Here is a 25,875-nt window from a genome sequence, read left to right as displayed (position 1 = left end):
TACTGTTCATTCATTTCTAAAAAACGTATTATAGCTTTTTGTTTTTCCCCCTTAGAACTTTGTTCTTTGCTGGAATTTGGAAGCTTTGTGTTCTACCTGTGGTGGTAGACGCCTTTACTTTAAATATCTACTGAATGGTATGGGTAAAGTCCCTATATTCTAGGAACAATACCAGGCCCCACTCAGATGTTGAGGATATCATTTCCTATTTTTTATTTTCAACTCGATAAAATAAGTTATAACTTTGTACAACACTCGTGTTGATATTCATGTATTTGCATATTACCTCAATAAACAAATAATCAGAACTGGAATATCTTGTTTCTTTCCGTAAGTAAGGAAATATTTCAATGATAATTTCCATCTTTTGTTTATTTGTGGTAAGTTGAGTTTTGCAACAAGGGACCACACTACTATATAAAAAAAAGGCAGCAAATCAGTCTGTTGGGCAGTGTGGCCACAAAAAGGTTTCATGGGATACACACACAGATTGTATCAAGTGCTCCAGGTGCACTCAAAAAAAATGTTGCACACTTTGCAATTTATAGTCTTACAGCACCTGGAATCAAGTAGATTCCAGGCATACCTATCAAAGACTGAAGAACTTTCTGTCTTCTTCATCCAAATTTTCTGGTTTTTCTTCCAGAGCTCACAATTTAGGACAAACATCTTCAGCGGTTGTGGAAGCCCCTCCAGAAGGATGGTCTTAATGTTTGTGAAGCCGTTCAACTTCTGCCAGTAGCAAGATGATGGAAAGTTCTCACATCCCTAACAGCGTTCATGCTTCAGGTAGCGGGTTACTACTTCCTGTTGGGGAGGTAGAGTACTGCAACCATGGGTTGCACCCTCTCATTAAGGAGGTAGAGCACTGTGCAATAGCGGGTTGCGTCCTCCCTCTATGGTGGTTGAGCACCATGACATTGGGTTGCATCCTCCCATGAAGGAGGTTGAGTACCGTGGCCATAAGTTGCACCCTCTCTTTAGAGAGGTTGATCACCACTTTAGTGGGCTGCTCCCTCCCATTAGGGATGTTGAGCACTGCAATACATATTGTGCCTCTGGCAACATATTGGCCCCTTCCAAAAGGGAGACAACACATCACACCTAGGATGCACAGAGTGAAGATGATGTCGTCTCCAGCTATTACTCATCAGTGTCACATACAGGAAAAGGGCCTGGACCAAGTTTCCCCCTCTCCCCCTCCACCTTCCCACCCTGTGCAGGATTTACAATCCATACACAGGATTGAGGCTAGGGATGGGGACCGTTTTGGTGTCCCCCTCTACCCAGTTATACCTATGAACCCTTATGGTATGTGGGGCCTTCCACCTCAGGGACCTGGGTCTGATATGCCCCCATGGACTACTGGACCTTGCCATACCAATCAAAGTGATGCTGCTGCTTGTGTCCCACCATCACCTTACCAAGTGGTTTCCTTTCAGGAGGCTACAGGTGTTACATCATTGAGGGTGGATAGATGTTCTGGTCTCCCCTCTGCACCTCCTGATCAACCAGGGACTGCATGCAGCACCTAGTACTCTTATGCCCCCTCCATCCAAGGAAATAGTGATGCCATGCCACTCTCCAACTCAGAGTGTCTTTAAATATGAAGCTGTAGCAATGACACCTTCTCTCAGGCCCACTCCCTCATCTCAGGTGGATGAAGAAGAAGAGGAAGTCTACCATTTGTTAAACACACTCCCCCCCAACTTGTGCCACCAACCATCAGGCACACAGTCCACAAAGATCCTTCCTAGTTTGGAAAAGATCTCAGGGGTACTATCTTGACCAGACCTCTTACTTCTCCCACATTCATCTTCAGTTGAGGAAATATCAGGGCGGTTTTCTCAAATCCAAAATATTGCTTGACAACGTAGAGGGTGGTCTGTTCCTACCTCTACATTGAGACCCATATCTCTTCTTCAAGCTATCGGGTACATTCCCCAAAGTGACCTATTAAACCTCCTCCTTTGGGTGCTGATGCTGTCAAAGTCGTTAGTTCGGGATCATGGGCCTGCCTTCCCATCAAAACAATTAATGCCATGGAACAGAAAACCTGGTTGCTTGTAACTATTAGCCTCGCATGCTGACATTTTCTCAGCTGCGTCCTTTAGTATGCAGAGAGAAGCCTCCCTGAATCCAGCCGCATTGCAACGTGTGCTGGAGGCTGTGGATAAAACATCCTGGTATAGACTATCTGTTGCCATGGCATTATCGGTGTAATGTTTGCATATCCACCATAATGCTGCATTGGACTTTTCAAAGGTCTTGCTTAACCACAGTAAAGACCTTCTAAGGGCTGTTCCTCTAGAAGCCGAGACCCTCTTTGGGGGCCTCATTCCTACAATGGCTTCTCAAGACTTTCTCAATCACCAACATTGACCTTTAACCTCCACTCCTGGTCCATTGCAATCGACCAGGAAACAAGGTCAGGCAAAATGTTCTCAGGGACCGTCTGCCAAATTTTTCAAGCAGGCCCAACCCTTGTCCAATTCACAAATTCTTGCTAGAGCACCTTCTCCCTCATCAGGTCCATGGTGCCCAGGTCACCGTGGATTCAAGAGGAAGCTTTCTAATCCACCTTTCTTTCCTAATAGACAGGAAGGGTGAGGGGAGCAGCCCTAGCAAATTACCCTCTCTCCTGCCATTCATCCCCTTCCCAAACATTACAGTAAGTGCTCGCCTAGGCTCACATACGATGGTTGGGTCTTCTCCATTGTAAATGAGGGTTATCGACTCTAGTTTCAGGAACAACCCCCACTATCAAGGACCCCCATTTTCATTCCCCAGTACAATCAAGTGGAATTAAAGGAGGAGGTGCACACCCTTTTGCAGAAAGGGGCAGTTGAGGGGATTTTAAATGAACAGTCTCCCGCTTTCTACTCCCCAATCTTCCTCTTCACCAAGAAAAGCAGGAAATTTTGAATCATTATCGATCTCTCCCTGCTCAACCGGTTTCTGTCAGAGGAAACCTTCAAGATGGAGACAACCTCCTCAATCTGGAACACTCTTTTTTCTGTCTAATTGGACAGACTCCATCGACCTTCAGGATGCCTATTTACATGTCCCCATTTTTCCTCCACACCGCAGATATCTTTGTATTTGTGTAGACCAGGAAGATTTTCAGTTTAGGGTTCTGTCATTCTGAATCTCTTCCGCACCCATCCTTTACATTTCCTCCTTCTGGCAAGGTGGAAACCTCACAGAGATTCTGTGTCAACCCCGAGCCATCTAGGACCAGTTTTTCATCACCATTTGCTTTGGTGGATGAATTGAGTCAGAATCCTGATGGGGCGTCCCATGCATGTAACTGATTCCCATTCCTGTCTGTTTGGAGATGCATCAGATTCAGGGTGGGGAGCCCATTTAGAGCTGGAGGGCATAATTCTCCACGGTTCCTGGACTCAGGCCAAATTGTCTCTCCACATCAACAACCTAGAAATGAAAGCAGTATTTCTAGCATTGCAAGGGTGCGTCGACCTAATAAGGGGCCAATGTGTCATGGTCTCAGACAACGTGTCAGTTGTAGCCTACCTACAACGCCAAGAGTCACACATGCCCCTTCTCTTTGTGTGGATGTCTAGAACCATTTTCTCTGGGCAGCCTCAGAGTATGTCACAATTTGAGTTCGCCATATTCTGGTCAAGATGAATGTATTAGCAGACAGCCTGTCCAGAACAGACCGAGCCATCTTCATGGAATGGTCTCTTCACCACTCAGTAGCAATCTTTGTTTTCCCTTTGGAGAAGACCTTTGTGGACCTGTTTGTGACCAAGCACAGCAACAAACTTCCCTTGTATGTGTCTCCTGTCCCCGATCAGAAAGCATGGGCAGTTGATGCATTCCACTTCCATTGGGATTGTCTATTCACTTATGCCTTCCCACCTTCCCAATTGCTAGCACAAGTTCTGCAAAGAGTCAGAACTTCGACTGCTCAGATCATTCTCATTGCCCCATTGTGGCCCCAACCACCATGATTCAGTGATCTCTTAGACCTCGTGATAGATCGACCCAGGTCTCTACCACACAGCAGGGATCTCCTGTCACAGCACCAGGGATCCTTTGTTCATAACAGCCCAGACCTTCTCCACCTTCAATCATGAGTCATGTCAAATGACCTCTCTGCCAGAACAAGTTTTCAAACAGAATTACAGTTGCATTGTTCAAGCCAGGAGAGCTTCTGCATCCAAAGTTTATGATGCCAGGTGGAGAATCTTCTGTCATAGGTGCTATAGGAAACATGTTGATCCTGTCTGTCCTTCTGTAACTTCCATTGCTGATTTCCTTTTGTTCCTCTTTGAGACCAAAAGATGTTCAGTATCCACTATCAAAGGCTATCGAGCTGCCATCTCCAACACACTTAAATTCTTGCATGGCACAGACATCAGTTCCGATCCACATCTTGCTGATCTTATAAAGGTTTTTGAGCTTCAGAGACTGGTCTCTTGTTCCCATGTGCCTAGATGGAATCTTACCTGTGTTCTTTGATCATTAACCAAAACACCTTTTGAATCATTGAGTGAAGCTTCCCTTTTGGATCTCACACTCAAAACTATGTTCCTTCTCACCCTTGCCTCAGCAAGGCGAAGAAGTGAAATTAATGCCTTGTCCATTGACTCTGGCTGTCTTAGGTTTAATAGGAACTGTGATTTCATTTCCCTACTCTGCTAACCTGGTTTTCTTGCAAAAAAGCAGTTACCTTCAGTAGCCCCCTTACCCATAGATTCCCACTGTCACTAAAATATGCACAGGGGATGATCAAGATAGACAGACTTTTATTCCCTGTGCATGCTCTTCACTTCAATCTTAATGTCTCCAAAGCAAAAGGAAAGGGTAGGAAATGTCTCTCCCAATTAAGGGCTTTAAGGACATTTCAGCTGCCAGTATCACCTGGTGGATTGTCAAGACATTCCAACAAGTATACAAGTCTCTCACCAATCGAGACCTCGCCTTTTTGAAACTTAAAGCCCTTGAGGTTCAAGCCATTGCTACCTCATGGGCCTACTTTAATCTTTCCTGTCTGGAGGATATTATGAAAGCAGCCTTTTGGCACTCCCATAATATATTTTACACCTTTTACCTCTGCTCATTATGTGTTGCTCAGAGAAACACAGATATTCTGTAGAAGTGGAACTCTCCCTCAATGGTGAGCACATTTAATTTCTGTTTTTGATCAGTTTGACATCAGCCTTCCCTCCTTACTTACAATTTCAGCTAAGCAACAGCGACAGGATAAGTAATTGGTGCTATTAAAATGTGTTTTTTTTGGGAGGGGAAAACTAATTTTAATTATGCAATACTTACCTGTTGTTATTGCCAAATCTCTCATCCCATCCCACTCTGATATCTTGTGTAATTGTTGGCTGTAAAAGATGACATGTAGATACATCTGCCTTCTGCCCGTGGCCTGCAGCAGAGTAGTATGCAAAAGATCATACTGACTTTTTCTCTGCTCTGGGAGGATGTATTCATATGGACAGTATATTTTCGGCATGAAAATAGATAGCCAAGTAATAGCAACAGGTAAGTATTGCATAATTAAAATTAGCCCCTCCCCCATATATTTTCATCCTCTCTTCAATGGCTGAGGTAATTTGGATCTAACTTAATAGGAATGCTTAATAGGTAATACTCTATTAAAATGTTGTCGCAGCAAACTCCCCTGGAAACAATGTGGTTTCCAAGGTAACCATTTATAAAAACCTGTTTTCAACTTCTCCAAAATGGCAAAGCCATTATTGAGCAGATGTGGTAGGAAATTTGTTTGGATAGGCTCCCCTAGCAACATTGTGGCTTCCAAGTAATCAGGTGGATTTTGTTTTCTTCTCAGGAGTACAGCTGTTGTTATTAATTTATAAAAATTAGTGACAGACTGTTTTGGAATCACTTTCTTACCAAAACTGTCTTTTTCACATCAGACCAAATGGTAAAGTCCTAGCAAGAATTCATTTCACATTCATACTGAAGTCGTCAATGTACTATCTAGTCAAACTGAAGATTCTGTCATATTATGTACCACCAGTTTTTGTACCAAATGCATGTAGCTGGAATTATCCTAAAACGGGTGTCTTTCAGCCCAAGACACTTGTCTTATGTAATACATTTTGCATTTTAGACCAGTATGAACCAAGTAAATGATACCAAGCTGTTTCTTGTATCCCTTGCATCAAAGTTGAATATTTTTACTTCTCTGTTTGAAAGAAACACTTAGAAATTTATTGTGTTTGCTTGGTTGATGATTACAGATATACCAAATGCAGTATTTATGTGGGAATTATTTGTGGCTTATTAGTAAAATTGATTTCGGTTTCAATGGATTTAATAATACAGGTTAATTCCCTATCAGACTTCTGATAATAGCAACCATCATTGTTAGAGTTTTTGAGCACCATAATCCTTTCTCAAGTTCTGCCTAGACAGTATCTGTCAGCCATTATTAAAATGGCTTTCAGCATGAGAATCCATGGAGTTAAATTAAGGTGGAATGACCTATATACAACACTCTTATTATAACACCGAGTATACAGCCTCATACTGGGATGGCCTTATAATGAAATATATAATACAGATGATTGTGCTACTGGATAGTGAAATGGAATCCATTGCCTTATGACAGGAATAGTGTTATAATGATGGTCCTTAGAGTGAGGGAGTATTGTACTTCATGTTTCTATGTATAACCTACATCCAACTGTCAATAGCAGAGACCATGATTTTATATGGCATGGTGTACTTATGTTGATGTACTTGTGTACTTGATCTGCTTATAAGGTTTATTATATTCAAACTACAAGGTGGGGTGTTTAATGTTAGTTTATCTGCCCATTGGTTCAGTTTGATTTCTGAACAGTAACTTCACATCAAAATCATGGATCTTGACCAGTCATTTTTGGGTCATTTGTACTTTGGGCAAGAAAAGCTGTTGGTTGTGGGGATCAAAAGTTCAAGGACATGGTCGCTAAACAAAATGTTTATAGTAACTTTAGTTCTAGACAGCATTTTACAAACATGCTTTGTACAATACTTGCAAATTTAGGGTAAGATAAAAACATATGAATTGTGGAGTCAAAACGTTGCTCAGAAGAAAGAAATAAAAGATGGTTTATATACATTAAAGTTTGTTCCTTGAGCCAACTCTGTGGAACACTTCTATTAGAGGTAAGAAAGTCATCTTTAAATTTTGAGGTCCACATGTCAAGGTCACAGCAATGTCAAGTAAGTGTACTTGTTTCCACACAGACACACACATTGATGCTTGTTGATTTAGGGGATCCCACAGTCAAGGTCACTGATGCAAGCAAGGAAACAGGTTTGTATAAAACGTCTTTAACATCACATAATGGCACCAAATGACTGAACTGATTGAAATTAAATTTAGTGTAAGGCTTGTTGGTAGCACTCTACAGTTTTGTATTTTGCATAGGCTAGAATTTTAAAGAAAAAGAATTTCCCCTGGCTTTCCTCACTGGTTATACTGGCTATTTAAAAAAAGACCTTGTATATTTTAGGTATAAATCAAAGAACCTTTAATTCCCTTTATTTTGGTGTATGATTGATGGGTGTAATATGGGTTAGAGAGTATACAGCTTGGCCTTACTCTAGATGTGCACCTTTCAAAAAAGTGATAGCTCCTGGTCATTTTCACTTCCTGAACTTCAGAAGTAAACTCTATAAAAATAGCCAATAACTTTTTTTTACATTTTATGTATTTGGTAATTTATTCATTGCACTTTCAGAAGCTGATATTGTCTAGTCTGGCAAAATTCATTTATCCTATTTTAATAGCTGCTGTGGATAGTGTACTTTAGACTAATTCATGCTGATTTTTTGAGGACAAGGGAGCAATCATTTTATTTAGCAGTGTGCTTAGATCATGTACAATTTCCAAAAGTACAATATCCAAAGAAATTTCAGCCACATTACATTAGAGCAGCATAGAGGTATGCCAACATTCTCTCCACTGTATGTTTTAAATGCAAACTTCACCTTACATACGTCACTCTCAAAGGTACATAATAATTGGTGAGTGCCCCTGTTGATGTTTTCTTTAAAACAATCAAGATATGGTTCTATTTTCACACTTTTTGGACAAAATTTAACTGTGTTACGGTCCCTGAAAACCCTGTACTTTGCCCTCATGTGGGTGGTGGAATTCATGTAAATATTTATACTTGTTATTCATTCTATATCTAGAGATGTCAAAAATTTAGAAAATTTCTACCAGGTATCCATCAGTCCTAACCCCCAAGAGAGGTATAAGCATAATTTATTACTAATATAAGTGGCAAAAAGTGTAATCTGAGCATAAAAAGAGCAATCTTTATATTACATGCCATAATTACAGAAAACTGATGAAAAATGTACATATTTATTATACATAGCATAGATTTATTTTTGCTACTTACGGACCTGCAGTTGCACTTTTTGTCACAAGCTGGCTAAATCCATGTGGATTAGTAGTTAATTCAAGAGTATAGACACGGAAGAAATGGATAAATTATTTATGCATAAGACTCACTTTAACTTGTCTACATGTCTACAGTAACTTTTGCAAATAGTCATGAAGTCCACAAATGATGACTGTTGCAGTATCCTGGGTCTGCCATAGTGTGTCCCCTAATGACGGTCCAGTGCATCATGTTTTTAAGTTTAACAAAATCCTTCTCATTTAACTTTTGTCAGTCGTATAACATCCAACAGTCACATTTTTAAATTTTTTTTTTTTTAAATATCTGGCACCATTTATTTTCAATTTAGGCTGGTCCACTATAGCTGTAGTATCAAAATAGAATGAATCTGTGACAGGTGGTTCCCATTCAAGAATCCCAGCTGTTTCCTTGGAACTGTTTCATGTAAAATTAATGCGAACATTACCATATTTATACACACGGTAAATATTTATTAGATTTTTATCACTGTTATTAAATAACAAAGATTTCCTTTATATTTAAATATTTCAGTGAAAAATATCATTTTTTATAGTTGTCCATTTTTTTCCAAACATGGTATAGGAAGTGCATATTATGGTAACCAAGTTTTTGTGTTGCCTTTGCTGTAACCAAAATATCTATCTTTTGTTTTCCACTAATAAAAAAGGTCCAGTAAATGAACATGTGAATAGCTGCCCTGTCTTGAACAGTTAATACTCCCTCCAAGGCCACAAACTTGAGGCAAAATGGCATTAGTTTAATCAGACATTTATATTGTGCTTTCTTTTACGGATGCTGTCAATGAAAGGTATTAACCTAGTTAATATCACCAGGACGTCAAAACAAGCGCATTTAAGTCATGAGAAAAATGGCGCATGAACCATATTTGCTGGCAGCTTTACCTTCATTTTGTATGGTGTTTTGTACAGTGGAACCCCGCTATAACGCGATGATCGGGGTCCATAAAATCGGATCGCGTTAAAAGCAGGGTCGTGTTAATGCGGGGTTTTACAATATTTAACTTTTTTTCCGAGAACATATACGTGTATACATGTACAATAATCAAAAGTCGGCTTATCATCAGATGAATATTAACTGGAATGCATTAATTAAGATATATTCAAAATAATCGATGGCTAATATATTTATAGGTTATTACTGTGCATTAAAAACATTTACTAATTTTTATTTGTTTGAACGATAATACAGATTGACCGATAATACCAGACTATCACTATATCATGAAAAGTGTATCAACACCGTATGCTACCGTGCCGTCGTGGCATGCAGTTCATCCATAATGGATGTAATTTCATTGAAAATCGTACAGATTTAAAATATTCAATAATTTTGTAATAGTCTGAATTCGTCGTGTAAAATATAGGATGAACAAAATATTGAAACCATTTACTTGCCGTCTGATATCGTACGGTCATTGCATGCAGCTATTCCCGGGTCTACATACTGTGTCTGTACAAATTTCATACCGCTAAAATTTTATCATATGCGACAACTGCAAGAATAATTAACAATCAACGCATGATTTCAGCGTGCAAATAACTTTTATTTCAGATTTTGTGAACATCAAAAGAAACATGTGAAAACTGCTAAATTAATCGTTGCGCAAAGTGCCAAGTCAGTGTGGTTCCAAATTTAAATTTCATCATTTCTTGAAAAATATATCCAATGACGTTTGCTTCTTTGCCGTGAACTGTTGGGTTCTAGCAAAGTCAAGAATGTTTCTTAATTGAAGGACTTTGACGCTGTCAACATCTTGTGTTTCCAGCCACCTTAAACTTGCTTCTAAATGTACTACTGCTTCAGACACTTTTGGTGGGGGAGTTGGGGTGCCATCGTCATCGTTATCATTATCGTCACTGGTTTCAGGTTCTGATTGTGCAGCTTCATTCTTCCTGCTGACATTTGTAACAATTTCGTCATCTGATATGTGTTCGTATATTGGGCAGATGTCATCTACTGAATACCAGTTAAGGATATCATGATGACTGTGCTCGTATTTTTTGAGTGCTTCTTCTGCTAAACGTACATCGTCTTCAGTGAATCCTGTAAATTCAAGCTCATCGTCACTATCATTTTGTGTCGAGGGCGTAAAAGCTGGCCCAAGACCCTTTATCCAGCATCGTTCAATGCAGCGTGCAGTGATAGCATCCCAGGCTTTACCTCCAAGGTGACATACTTCTTTTAAGTTGAGTAATGCCAATGATGTGTCGACGGATGCGTTATTATCTGCTACCATTCCCTTTATCATTTCACGGTGATAATTTTGTTTAAATACGGAAATTATGCCTTGGTCAAGTGGCTGGATTTTTGACGTAGTGTTTTTCGGGAGGTACGAAACTTTGATCTTGCCATCACTGCTGACAAGATTTTCCGAATAAATAAGAAGCCCATGTCGGCTATTGTTTGAGCAACGACTGTATACAGAATTCATGGAAGACAATCACAAAGATGATTTACTGGCTTTACTCATGGATCCGTAATAAGTAACACTTCCGATAATGTTTACTTTGGCTTAACAATTCAAAAACCTAATGAAACCAGTTTTCTCTTCTAGAGTAGAATACGGAGCTTCACCACAACCTGTTCAAATTGATAAATTTCAGAAGCCAAGCGTTGTACACACTATTTCTCGTACGTTATATATATCATATTATTTTAGAATTCATACACGATCACTTCTCCAAAATCACTTAAAGAACCTGGATAAATTGTTAAGTTCCGATTGTTTATTATTAAAAGTCATACGCGAATTCTTCCACCAAATTATAATAAACGTTTTACACACTATTTCTTGTACGTTAAACAAATATTTTCACGGTCCGATAAAAATACACGTAAATGAATTTCAAATTTCAGGAACCATGCCACGATCATATTATTTTAAAAGTCACAACTAATCTCATGCCCAAAATGAAGTTAATTTCTTGTTTTGTTTTTTTTTTCACTTTTCTCCAAATTTTTTTTCTCCATGTGTGAATGAATATACGAAATTTCGGGAGCCATGCTACGACCGCGTTATATCCGAATTCGCGTTATGGCGGGGCGCGTTATAGCGGGGTTCCACTGTAATTGAAATAAATTTGTTAAATCTCAAAATACTGTTATAAAACTTACATGAATAGAATGCAAATCTTTTAGTAGCTATATTTATAATTTATAAGTTGATTTTACCTCAGTGTGCCTTGTTCAAAATAGTAAATTTTGGTAGCAGCATATAGGAGAGACTGCCAGGTTGACCATCGTCCAGCAAAAATTATTGGGCAGAATATCATCTGCTAGTGACCTTATTGGGAAGCATCTGTTGAGCATGGAGGCGCGTAAGACATAAAATAGCATGAAAAAGCTAATAAACATCAGCTTGCTGCTTCATCATCAACAAAACAGCCTGAATTTACCATATATATTAATACCAGAGAAATTCTTGATGTAATTTAATTGAAAGTTCATTTTACTAAATTTCTCTCCGCAATGAGCCATCCACTTTCATTTATTAGTGTTACTGGCAATTTATTTCACACACTTTTTCCAGACAGTAAAATCGCAAAGAATTATTCATGTGCTTGAACGAAAATAGTTGAATAAAAGAAATCACAGAATTCAGATCATCATTGAAAGATGGTACATTGGAATCGATAATGACTAAAATAACAAGGTGTGGAAAAAGCTTCTCTAAACAGCCTGTGTCTGAGTGTTACTGTGTTGCAATCTTCCACCTTCTGAATTTGCACCCGAATGGATATTAAAAAATTAACTTATTGTCCTACTTCACTGATGGTTGTAGATGTTGTAAATAGTATGCATTAAAGTTTTAACTATCATTTGTTCCTGAAAATCAGTATTTTTGCCTTAAACTGTCAGTAGTTTTGTACTCTGGGGTTGGCATCTATGTGTCTTGAAAATCTTGTTTCTGCTGCCCATCCTGAATGGATTGTCATATCAACATGGGGTTTTCACTACAAGACATTTTATGTCTACATCATAAGTACTAAACGAAAATCTAACATATCCACTACTATAGCTATCTTGAAAACCTCATCATTGCTACTCGGTCTGAATGCTGGTTTCCCATGCTACCAGAGAAATTAAAAAATTTTTCCTGATCATGAAAAGTTCTTGAATTTTGCAAATACTGATGAAAATCAGGAAAAAGCTGGGAATTTTCTGCCACCACTTGATGCCCAAAACAATCACATAATTGAATATTAACTAAACTGATCATGAGTTAAATTTATAGAGTTCTAACCAGAATATTTGGAGGGTGCAGTATGGCTCATTTGGTTGCTTGCAATAAACATGTATACTGAGTCAATCCAAACACCCAGTGGATTAGATTCGTCTAGTAGACTTTTATTTTCAAAGTCAATTTGATATCCATATGTTTCCTTACAAAGACAAAATAAAACTACGTCGTTCATGAAATGTGACCTGGTACTTGCGATTTCCATTGCTAGTTGCATGAGTACACAAATCTAACAAACCACATTTTCAAATGTTGTAGAGAACAAAAACTTTTTTAAATAAAAGTTGTATCCTGGTTGTAATAAAAATACAAAAATGAAAGAACACAACATTCTCCATATTTATATATTCCGAGAACAACTTCTGGAGTTTTGTATCGCGTGACTACCACATTGACATGTGCTCTCTGCTTGATAAATCAGACTGGCCAGATTGCTGGGTTTTAAAAAAATTATCTGACTTTAATTTAATATAATTGAATTTCTGAGTTTGTTGTTGATATCATGTGACTATTAGACTTATGATTTCATCATTTGAGATTTGTGAAGTCATGTGACTAGTAATGCAAATGGCGAGTACTGGGTCAGGTTTCATCTGTGCCATAGTTTCGTATTGTCTGTCAGCAGATTAACAACATAATGATTACAATACTTGCCATTTCTGAGAAAATAAACCATTTTCCGATCGATTTCATGCAGGTATAAGTCGATATAACATAATTGTGAATTTCCTAGGCCTGCTGGTAAGCGACTACGATGTTGCTACCACACGGTGACGGCAAATTCCAAATTTTTATATGCAGTGCAATGACCCCACACCCCAATATAAATGTCTAAATATGAAAAATGGGGTGGGAATATTCAGAGGAAATTTGGATTAGAAAATGGACAACTATTCGTTTTAAGCTAAATTTGTAGGCCAAATTGTTGAATCTCAGAGCTGAAATGAGAAATTGTCGTCCCTTGTATTATATATTAAAAAACGATACAAGCCCCTGTATCAATACAGGTTTGGGGACTGGTTTAGCAAAGTACAAGAAAATAAGTTGATTTATAGAAACTTCAGTCCTTGTTTATACAACAGTCTATAATTTTGAAGGTCTTTTGTCAAAATTGAAATCAACCCTTTTGAAAATGTTTTTTAAATGATGGATTTTTAACCAGATCGTCTTAAGGAGATTAGGTTGTTTGAAAACTCTTCTTTGAGATTTTATTGGCACAGATAAATTCAGGGTTAAACTCTTTTTGTTACAAGACGAGATTCTAATTATTTGCATTTATTGTTTTTTCATCCTGTGATAGGAAATGTTACTTTCTATGAGATGCATATATTTATTACTTTAGAATTCTTTGGAATTAAAGGTTTGAAAGGAAACAAAACAAAATTTATGTTTATTATGCTGTCCCACCTAGCAAGATAATGCAGCAAAATAAAGTTAGAATTTGTATTCTATACATTGAAATGACTGCACATGCCAATTTATAGGAATATAATCGAACTTGTACATGATCATCTTTTCTGACTTCAGTCTTTTTGGAGAGCCTTGAAAGACAAACATCTTTATATTTAGAAAATGCATGTTTTATAATCTAAAATATTCTTTAATTCCATTCAGTAATGGTCATATGTGAACCTTGAACCTTGAAAAAAGGAATTTCGTCCTGGATAAACCCTAGAAATGACCTGGAAATTTGTCTTTAGAAAAGTGTGGGAACCATGTGAATGGAAAGTCATATTGTCATAAGGTTTTCATCAGATTTCTTATGATATCTAGTTGGTCCTAAATGAAAATGGTACTGCCTAGACATCTAATACAGTAAACAAAGTGGCCATCTTTAAAATCTTCTTGTTACGGATGGATGCATCAGAATGAAGTTTCTCCTAAAAGTCTTCTAATGGTGCTGATCTTGCATCCAATATGACTGTCACATTGGCTAATTTGAAAATCTTGTTACTTGACACATTAACCCTTCGAGGTGTTTGTCATTTTTGCCTGAAAATCGAGTGGGAAACACATTTTGAAAGCTATTTCTGAATAGATCCGAAAGCACCAAATCCCCGGTGATCATTCAATAATATACTGCCTAGTTGTGTTAGAAACATCGTTTTTCATTGGCTATTTGTCTCGTGCATGAGCAGAAGGGTAAAAGTTGGATATTTAAAAATTGTTTTTGCTAAACGAAGCCATTATTTTTATATTGAGACCACTCTTTATTCCAAATGCCCATCTTATCCTACTTTTTGCAAAGGTTCATCTGTCTGTTTGCAGTTCATACCGGTTTGCCTTAGATCTGAGACCAAAAAGTCTAAAATCCGGACACAAAATCGGATTCTGACCACAGGCAAATTTTCTGTAGTTTTTTAAATCTGTATTTTGTAGTGCAACTAGATATTCCAGATTATTTGGTATCATTATAGAGCTACATCTGTCTACCTTTCTATAATACTGTCCACTTTAGTGTATCATGACCACGACGCTACAGAGCTCGGCAGTAGGCTACTACCTCCTGCCCCGTTAAGTTGTCAATAGGGGTTAATGTGTTAAGAATAAAACAGATATTTTCAATTCTCAGCTGTTCAAAAGAGGAAATAGTCTTATCTTAAATTCCTGGAAATTCTTTTTAACCAGTAGAACATATCAGTTCCTTCTAGAGACTTTTGATTTGAAATGATGTCACCTGTTTTCTTGTCATGATACTCTGTAAAATGGTTAAGATTATATCATTGCAACCGATTGATGGACCTATAAGTCAAAGGTCAGTGTCATAAATTGCTTTTGCAGCCAAGAGAATTGATTTATTTATTCAATTTCAGGATATTCCTTCAACAGGAGTAGAGAAATGGTTCTCCCTGGAGGGTCGTAGTTCTCGCTCCAACATTACTGGTCAGATAAATTTACGACTGAGCCTGTCGACCAGAGAGGATCGTGGCATCCCTGAAGATGACAACTGGACAGACATGAGACAGCATGTGGACCTTATGTGTATATTCATTGAGCATGAAATCCACAAGTTTAATGCAAGTATAATCATATTTTTAAAATTAAAATTCTTGTAGGGTAAAAACTCTTGAGATTTACCTGGCTGACCTTGGCGCTATTGACGTCAGTAGTAGGTCAGATGTCTGCCACAAGCACTAACATTATCATTTAGAAGAGGAAAAAAAGGTAATCCAAGATAGTAAAATACCTCAATATTACCTCATCTGGCAGGAGTTGTGGTGGCTTAGTGGTTAGTGTGCCAGAATCATGACCAAAAAGATGCAGGTTGGAATCATCAGACCATCCTGGTTCAGTTGCCATAGTATGTCCTTGCCTTGGCACTAAATAACCTACTTTTGTTGCTGTGCCATAGAGTACCAAACCAAAACTTTATCTGGAGTATTTAGAATCCTGAGAAGATAAGAGGACTTTCAAGGCAGACCACAAGCTTATCACATGTTTGAATATGCAAGTAAAGATCAATGGTCACCTCCCATGGAGCAGCCACCACTCAGATATATTTAAGGTTTAAATTTTCCCATCATTTCATTATAGGAGTCTATTTCTCTCCATTCAACAGCCACCTCCCTTACATGGTTATAATTGATCTTCACTCGAGGCTATCTGGTTTACATATTCCAATAGTACTTCCATATCAGAGGTCTGCAGAATTCTTGAACTCATGTCCAACAATTGTCATTAACAGTTTTTATCAAATGGACATATACCCTCATAGCCATCACTTGAAATCTCATCTAAATTAAATTGAATATATCTCCGCAGTATATCTTTCTCGCATGTTTTTTTTTATTTTTATAAAGTCATTAGATAGTTATGGCATAACCAGTATGCTTTCATTCAGACACAGTATTAATTTTTCCAAAAATGTAGACCCAAACTTGCATTACTGATATATATATATATATATATATATATATATATATATATATATATATATATATATATATATATTAGACCAGTTGTCATTGTGATCCTGTGCTATGCTGCATCACTTTGAAAGTGGGGCCCTAGTTGGCCAGTGTTATAAGATGCTTGTCTTTACAGACCTCTGACATCAAACCTGTCTCAGGTTTGAGTCTTGGGGTCAGCCATCATGGGTGTGAAGGAAAGATTGCCGTTCGCATCCCATGGGTCATTGGTACTTCCCAGTGTTTTCCTGGGCTCTTCCTCCACCAAATATACAGACAGCCATGTATACCCAATCATGTACTGGAAAATGGTCTTAGAATGAAAACAACAACAGCAGCAACTTGGACATTAACTTTAGAGCCAATGCCATTCTGTTGTAGGAGTGAAAGGCTTTGCTTTTGCAATCAAGATTGCTGCTTTCTGTTTTTGCTGTATATTATAGTAAAGCTTGTCTCTCTGTTTTTTCTGTGCATTGGTACAAAGACATAATTATCAATATATTTTTCATTCTGTATAGAGCTTGTTTCATCTGTTCTTTCTGTCATTTAGAAATTGACTTAGCCATTTGTTCTTGATGTTTATTTGGCCATGAAATCAAATTATTTGCCCTGATAGAAGTAACATTGTACTGTTAACAGAAGTCTCTAGGCAGAATGCAGATCTACTGCTTTGTTATCATTTAAGGTCATTAATTGTGTATATTTATCAAAGCAGATCATGAATTTGTCATCAGAAATTCCCAATGTCTGGTTTAGATGTGTTATAGTTAGCCAAAAATCAGTCCTGTCAGACATGTTTGGTATATGTGAGTAGTTCCAAAGGACTGTTTTATATATATTACAGGATAGGGCCTACAAATGGAATGGGGAGCTTCCTAAGGCAGCCTTGACAATTCTTCATCAGCATGCAATACAGGGAGACCTCACAGAAATCCAGCAGGCCATGTGGTAAGCTCAGGACATTATTTAAGTTTACTAATTCAGCTATACCAGATATTTGCTGTGTAAATTGTGGCAAAATGATGTTGTGACCATAATTGTATTGGGTAGTATTATTAGGTGTAGTCAGGGTATGCAGTACCAGTTACAAACCTAACAGTATAGACCATTGTCTTGTGATGTGAGTACCAGACAATGGTGAAAGATAACCAGGGTACATTTTTCTGCTGCAGCTGTACTCTGTCCCACACTATTTGGTTTTTCAGGGGGTTGGGGACTGTTAAGGTAAGAAAATGCTTCTTCAGAGAGAATACATAATAAGGAGTCTGTGTATATTTGTCATCAGTATCATCGCCACCACCAGCATCATTGCAAATGTTTTTAAAGAACCTGTGAAATCCTAATGTATCTTTCTCAAATGTTCACTATGATATCTAGTTAGACCAGTGTTATTGGCTGCAATTCATTTTCTCATCCAATATATCTTGCCTGAACAGTTTTCTTACCTGGTTGAATGTTACAACAAATCATTATTTTCACTTTTACTTTCAGTCAGTGGTTGGCATACAGCAGGAAGCAACAGGAGCACCCCCTCAGTTACCAGTTGCTCTTGTCCTTCCTACAGAAATTTGACATGCTCTGGCAGCCAGGGGCCATATCCCGAGATGAGGTTGATTTAGTTTTCTCTTATTCTTTACTTTCTTATACATGTGTGTCAGAATATGCTTTTGTGAGAAAGTCATTTGAGATCTGATGAAAGCACACTCAACGACTTCTTACGGTGTCTTGACACTAAAATGACCTTTTTGTTAGTTTGACATTTATTTATTTTTTTTGGCAATCCTGAGACATTCACTAATGTAAGCCCCTGCTAATTTAGATTTCTAGTAATGGGTGTTTTAAAGTATTAGAAGTCAAGGTCAAACAGACAAGTTTTCTTGCAAATGAGACTAACTTTTATCCTCTATTAAATGCAATTTGAGTTTAAACAGAAAATAGATCTTTTACAATGGTTATTTTATTATTAATTTCTTAAAAATATTTCCCCTTTCCAATGAAATAAACCTTTTAAAAACTGTTGCCATATAAATTCCATGTTTGCATGATGTAGTCTAATTGATCAAATGATTTATCATGAATATAATTTGTACCCATGGATTTGTGCTCTTCATCATCCTCATAATAAAATCATAACATATTTTTGGTGACTTAAATAATTATTTATTTTCAAAGAAATGGACTTTTCATTTTTTTGTCTTGATAGTAAGTCTACCTTTATTTTGTTAAATGTCTGTAAATTTTTGTGGAATAATACTTTGTCCAGTTTTACAAAGCAGGCACCCTTGTGCTTAACATGAGAGAAATACTGGCAGTGCTAGTCTAGTCTGTTTAAACAGTTTTAGTACAGAAACAAAATTAATTTGGGAAAATGGTTTCCAAAGTAACTCAAACATGGTATTATTGATTACGTTTCTTCATTTAAGAAAAGAATGCTTAGTCTAAAATGTGTGTGTTGAGAATCTTATCCATTGCCACAAGTGTTTTTTTTATACCTGTAATGCTTGTTTAAACAGAGCAGATAAACCTTATCGATTCAGACAAACCATTTGTGTTCTTTAGACAAATATGTTAATGTTTATAAAATAAAATTATCTTGTTCACTGAAATACCCAATACCAAACATAGGAATTTCTTGATTGACGTTAGCACTAAATTATTACAAATGAGAAAACATGAAAGCAATATAAATGTCCCTGAGGCATTGTGCTGGTATATACTACTTTATTTTACAGTTCTGCATATTATCATTCTGCACAAAAAAATATGAATATGTGTACATGTAAAGACAGAATCCAAGTACAAGCTAGGAACACTGATGAAGTCTTAGAAAATTGAACTAGACTTGTTCATGCTCAAATGCTATGGCTTTATCTTCTATTATTTAGTATGATGTCAAGATGTTCTCCATTTGGAGACAGATATCTCACTGAAGTGATAAATAGCATTCTGAGTCCATTTTTTTCATATTAAAAACATTTTTGGAAAATTACAATTCTCATATGTTGAATTGACGAAATGGCTACAACTTGACAGACAAGTAGATGCTGGTTTGTAGGTAGGTTAACTTGGTAGGCAGAGAGAAAGAATGATGATTTTGTTGCTGACATTTGAAATGGATGTATCTTTATCCAGACACTAATGAAAGATTTTAATATTTGTTTGCTTTACAATTTGTTAAAAAGACAAACTCATATTCCTCAAATTTTGATCATTGGTATCAGGCAAAGTACTAAATTAAGATACCTGTGTCATATTATCTGCTGCATTTGTTGCAGCTGTGCAAACTATAATCACATATTACATGTCTTTTTGACAGGAAGAACACTTGGCAGAGTCTCTCAACGTGTTCATCGAATACAGCCTAAGTTTGATCAGGAAGCAGAGGGAAGTGTTCCCAATCAACAGTAAACTGGCACTTTCTAGGCTGGAAAATATGCTCAGGTATTGTCAGCAGTAACTCAGTGGTCAGCATGCCAGACTCACAATACATAGAAAAGGTTTCAATCATACTGTTGGAGCAGCTTGGGTCAGCAGCTGTATTATGTTTTTGTGTAAGGCACTTTATTCCATTGACCTGACACTAAATAACTTTTTGTGCCACAGTGCAATAAAGAAAGCAAACTAAACCAAACCTATTGTATGCCCTGGTCATATCTGTCAAGGAGGCATACATTGTTTCTGATCCATCCCATCCAGTCACATCATGTCAAAAAAAAATTTTCTTTTGCTCAATAACTTTTCCTGACTAATTTCAGATTTGGTCTGAGGCTTTACATTAGGATGACCGATGTCAGTTTTGGTTTTTACCTCTTTCTGGCACATTTTTATGAGAACTATAAGTATTTAATATTTTTTGAAGAACTTCATCGATGTTGCTCTTCATCAAGAAACCTAGATAAAGTTAGTATTTCATTTCACTTTCTGGCAAAATTTATATTGTTAATTCATGTATTAGGTTCTTCCCTTATCATTTTATGGTTTCAGTCCCGTTCGGTACGAAAAACAGAATCATCAAGTTGATTAAAATTGATATGGAACTAATGCTGTATGTTCAAGATTGAAATGAATAACTTTTATTTAGTTGATACAAAAATCAGCCTTTTTTTAAATGTGAAAAGAAGCATGGAAATTGCAGGTTGCAAGGGGATATAATAATAAAGTTGACACACTTGAGGTTTGTGATACATATAATGCACAAATTAAACTCAACAAGAAAAATGATGAACTTAAAATGATGAGATATTGTTGTGTGGGCACAGCCCAGGGTAACAGATATTGAATACCTGCTTATAGTATAGTGTTACTGTATATATGATGAAAATGTTACAACTTATAAATAAATTACAAAATTCATTTCTGAAACAATTGAAGGAAATAGACCCACTTTCAGTCATTGTTAATATATGTCAAAATATGAGGGTTGTATTCATGTTATATTTTGTGTTCATCATGAGATATTATTGTATCTCGAGTTATATAGGTTAAACTGACCAAATTTTTTGACATGTTGGTCATCACTGGCATTGTTTTCATGTATTGTATCAATAAGCAACCACTTGCCTATATTATCACATCTCTGGTTCATGTCTTCCAACTTTTTACTTCATAAATTATGGATTTCTGTCCAATTTGTTGCACCTCTTTGTTTTTTAATTGATCCATAAGTCAAGTGTGTACCTTCCTTGCTTAATTTTTAGCATGTGTTCACCACTCCTGATTATGATTGCTTTGATAGACTAGACATTTATAGATTTCTTTAATGTAGGTTGAATCATGTGTCAGGCAACTTCTTTCACTGATGATGGGATCATCTGTTTCCTTTCACCTTCCCACCATTCAGGATGATCTCACAGGCACATTCACAAAGTTAGAACTCCACTGCTTTGCTCATTTTGATATCACCTGTGTGGTTCCAATAATCATGGTTAAACAAACTTCTCAGTCTGCTGGTGAACCATCCCAAGAAATTACCCCTGGGGCACATGGGCCATCCTACAAAACAGTCTGCAGGTCATAGATGTGACAGAACCAGGATCTAAAACCAGCATATTTGAAACTTTTGTTCAGTCGATTGGCTTCTGCATGATTAGATTCTTTTATTGACATCAATTTTACATTACTCAAGAAGACTGAAAACAAAATAAGTGCACTTTGTGGCCATGATATATATTTTCTTCATGATATAATAAGACAGCAAATTTAGATCATAAATTGGATTGAGATCCTGATGATAAAATAATAATTATTATGAGTCACTATTTTGTCAATTAATGAAAAATGAGTTATTTATCTTATAGTTTCATGCAAAAAGGTTTTTTTTAAAATAATATCCAATAGCATTTTTAGTTTCCTTATAAAGATTTATATCTGGTGACCACTGATGACATTCATTGTGATTATTAAGCTTCAAAGGCTCTCAGTTCTCTGGACTCAATTTCCCTCCTACATTACATTGCATTTTGGAAAGAATTTATAATGTTCTCTCTGTATCATTATTAGAATGTAATGAAAGGACCACTATGCTCAGCTTGCAAAAAGAAATTTGAGCTTCATTTTCCTGTTGATGGGTTTGTAAGAATGCTGAGTGCTTTCCAATAGTCCATCAAGTTATGTTCAGTCCAAGGAGGAAGTTGTTGCCATGGACTAAAATTGCATTTATGAGTCTCTTCCTCCAGGACTTCCTTCTTTCATTGCTCAGATTCAAAAGTCTGTTGGCAGATTTTCATCACTGTAAATTTAAAAAATAAAAATAAAAATGATTTAGACTTTAAAAAAGCAATGAAAAATAATTTATGTATTTTTGCTTTTATGAGTAATTTATCCCGACTTTAAAATTATCTTGTAATGTTAATGATATATTTTATAGAGGGATTGAACTTAATTTGAAATACAAAAAGATGCATATCTTTGAGACACATATTGCAAACTCCGTAGCTTTGCTACTCACCAGCACATGCTTAAAACTCTGATGACGTCCATTCACTGTTGAACTTGTAATATTTCTTAGCTGTTGATTTCTTAGCATAGTGAGAAAGTTCACGTTTCAGTATTTTGCCATGAATTGAACAGACAAATGCAAGTGCTGCCCTTAAATATTCCTCTTAAAACATTTTGAACAATACAATAACTAATGAAGTTTACAAAAATCAAAATACTTTTTCTAGGGACTGCCAAAATAGTCTATTATGGAGGTCTCTCCTTCTTATCTCCCTTCTGGCAATGGTCAGCCAGTTTTCATTAAAGGCTAAGAAGACATGACCACCTTTCATTCCTTTATTAATTACAACACTTCAAAAGACATCCCACATTTGGACTTAAAGTCCCCATATACCAACAAGTAAGGTGATCAATTAACAGCTTGTTGTGTACTCATGTTAGCAGGGACATCATTTCAACTTTTTTGTGGGAAGTGGGGCAAAACTTGATTGGGAGGGGGCAAAACTTTACGGGCTTGTTAATTTTCGTATATAGGCTACAGCAGTTTTACAGCACATGCAAATTCAAGGGGAGGCAAATGCCCCCTCCCCACCAATGATGTCCCTGCATGTTAACTGTTCTTGAATAATTGATCTGCCATGCATCATTGATCATTGTACTGGTGGAACATTTTCAATCCCCAGTAGACTGGTTCTGGTTGGTTTCTATAATGTTTTAACAGAACATATAAAAAATACCATCTTTGGGATTTTCATGGAATTTTTTTTTAAATCTTGTAAATTTCGAAAGTAGTAGATTCAACTATAAAATGGCATGTGCAGTAGACAACCTTTAAAATGGTATCTATCTTTGGCCTACTACTGGTAGAATCACATGCATGCATTGTCCACTTTCGTGCTTTGCTCATCTCAAATGATCTCTCTGCCAAGACAAGTTTTCAAACAGTGTTGCTAAGTCCACCATTCAGTTCTGAAGACCATCTGCCTCTGAGGACAGTGATGCCAAATGGAGAATCCTTTTTGATTGTTGCAGTAGGAAACATGCCAGTAATGTCTGTCCCTCTATGAGCATATTGGATGATTTTCTTCTCTTTGCTCTGAAAAGAAACAAAGCTCAGTTTCTACAATCAAATGCTATAGGGCAGCCCTGTCTGACACTACCAGATCTACTAACATCTAGCCATCAAAAGAGACTCTCACTTTGCAGAGATGATCAGATATTTTGAGCTGCAATAACCACTGTCTTGCTCACTAATACCTGGATGAATCCTGTGTTTTGCGGTCTCTAAATAAAACCCTCATAAACCTTTGGGTGTAGCATTCTTCAAGAACCTTACCCTTTTTGACTGTTTTGTTGCTCTCCTTAATATGTGTCCTATCCTTAGAGCAAGACTTTATAAAGTTTAATGGAAATTATGAGTCAATTTCTCTCCTTTTTTAGCCAGAAACCAGATTCTATTGTTCCCAGTTGAGATCCCCAGTTTCGGTCATGTCTGTGTTGGGGATGATAAAGACAGACTTTTATATCCAGTGTGGATTTCATTTTTTTATTTAGTATGATCTTACGAGAGAAGAAAGGGTAGGAAAGTACTTTTCCTCCCCTTTAAGGGTGCAACTGATATTTAAGTTTCCACCATTTCAGGTGGTCTTTCGTAACAGGTTTGTGCAAGTTTATATCTTTACAGGTTTAGAATGCAGCAGGTTTAAGAAGGAAAGATATGCACAATGGCGATACATGCATTTTATTTGTTTTTCAGTTTTTGTCAAAATATAGCAATCAGATTTTGTATAGCGTTAAAGATACACATCTATCATTTACAATTATATTTATATGTTAGCATATGAATATAAAAATTAATAAGGTAATATTTATTTATCCTGGCCGTGAGTTAACTAGGCATGTCCACAAATATCAGACTCGCTTCACTACACAGTTAGTTATGATATCACTTATTCATTTATTCATCTTGTATATAACTAGTCGCTTTGATCAGGCTTTAGGTGAATATGGAATCAATATTTACCAGTGAATTAATTCAAAAGACGTAATAAACACATCCAGAAACAAAATACATTTACTAAGGTGAGAACCAAAAACGCTACATTTTTATATAAAAAATAATTTACCCATGACATAAGGATATTAACTCGATAATATGGGGCTTAAAAAAGCCTACACCACGTGACAACTTGGTGTGGGGTTTTAATAGCGTTAACATTAAAAAAATCAACTTTCAACTCAAAACTTTTACAATGACAGTCTAGTCTGGAAAACGATAATCACTTGTTAATGGCAAGGGCAAAGACCTAATTCACCCCAGGCGTTGCTGATTGACTCCAAAGTAAAAACAACATGACCGCTACAGTGAAGCCCTTTCAAAAGAGTTCTCATTGGGGGCATTATCAGGGTTTTGTGGTTTTTCACAAAAGAGGCAGTACAAACCTTTGAATTGTGAGAGCTCTTTTTAAAAAAGGCAATGGTTAATCATAATAGGGATTTACAGAACTTTGGCGCTACAGTGGCGGTTAGTGACGTACTATAGTCTGGTATATGGTCTTTAGCATACAATGGCTACGTGCATCACGTGTAAATTTTAGGAACAATCTGCACTTTGCAGGCACTCCTGAGACAGTTGACAGTGGTTACATGGATTAAATAAACATCAGCAGTGGTCATATGTGTTTGCAAAACAGTCATTCATAGCAGTGTTGAAATGCATTTTTTGCCAGATAATCATGACCACTGGTTGCATTCTGCAGGTGGTCACTGACAGCAGTGTGTTGCATAAAATTGATCCATGCATGATGATTGTAGTTGTAAATGACATAGCAGAGATCACTCAAGAAAGGTTTTATGGTAACTTCCAAAATAGCTTACTATCTAAAAATGGTGATAGATATAGAGTTATGAGTTTTCTTTTATTTTTACACACTGAAATATGAAATAAACTTGAAACCTCAACAGAGTAGCAATTTTCTACAAAAGCATGGAGTTTCACTGACTTTTTCAGGTTTTGTGTGTGACAGAGCTGCAGACCGGGTAGGGCAAAATTTAAGGGCCCACTGCCATTGTAATTTTCAATTCATAGGGGCCTACTTGAGAATTTTTCCAAGGGCCCACAAATCCTGCCTGCAGCCCTGATGTGTGAATTTTTGGCAGGAATCTTGTAAACTTAAACATAAAGCAGACATTAGAAAAAGTCATTAAACTGACACAGATGTTGATAAAAAAGCATGAAAATGCTAGTTTAAATTGTTTTATAATGCTTTTTGAACAGAACAAAGACAAGAGTTGATATTGTGCATAAGATATGAATGCTGCAATAGCTTAAAAGGGTAAG

The 25,875-nt window shown here is 36.8% G+C and overlaps 1 protein-coding gene across 1 annotated transcript in view; it reads left to right on the top strand.

Moving 5' to 3' along the window:
- LOC149803139 (BAI1-associated protein 3-like) overlaps window positions 1-25,875 on the top strand; it is a 349,073-nt gene that overhangs the window by 171,825 nt on the left and 151,373 nt on the right. Inside the window, exons 8-11 of the mRNA XM_089953890.1 lie at window positions 15,504-15,707; window positions 17,443-17,546; window positions 18,090-18,207; window positions 19,915-20,039. Of these exons, the coding sequence (XP_089810016.1) occupies window positions 15,504-15,707; window positions 17,443-17,546; window positions 18,090-18,207; window positions 19,915-20,039 (551 nt within the window). The remainder of the gene's footprint in view (window positions 1-15,503; window positions 15,708-17,442; window positions 17,547-18,089; window positions 18,208-19,914; window positions 20,040-25,875) is intronic.

The sequence above is a fragment of the Sinohyriopsis cumingii genome, chromosome 3 (assembly GCF_028554795.1).
Source record: "Sinohyriopsis cumingii isolate HCF-2022 chromosome 3, ASM2855479v2, whole genome shotgun sequence".
In the NCBI taxonomy this organism is placed as follows: domain Eukaryota; kingdom Metazoa; phylum Mollusca; class Bivalvia; order Unionida; family Unionidae; genus Sinohyriopsis; species Sinohyriopsis cumingii.
Note: the sequence above shows the minus strand (reverse complement) of the source record. Positions and strands in the feature narration are given on the sequence as shown.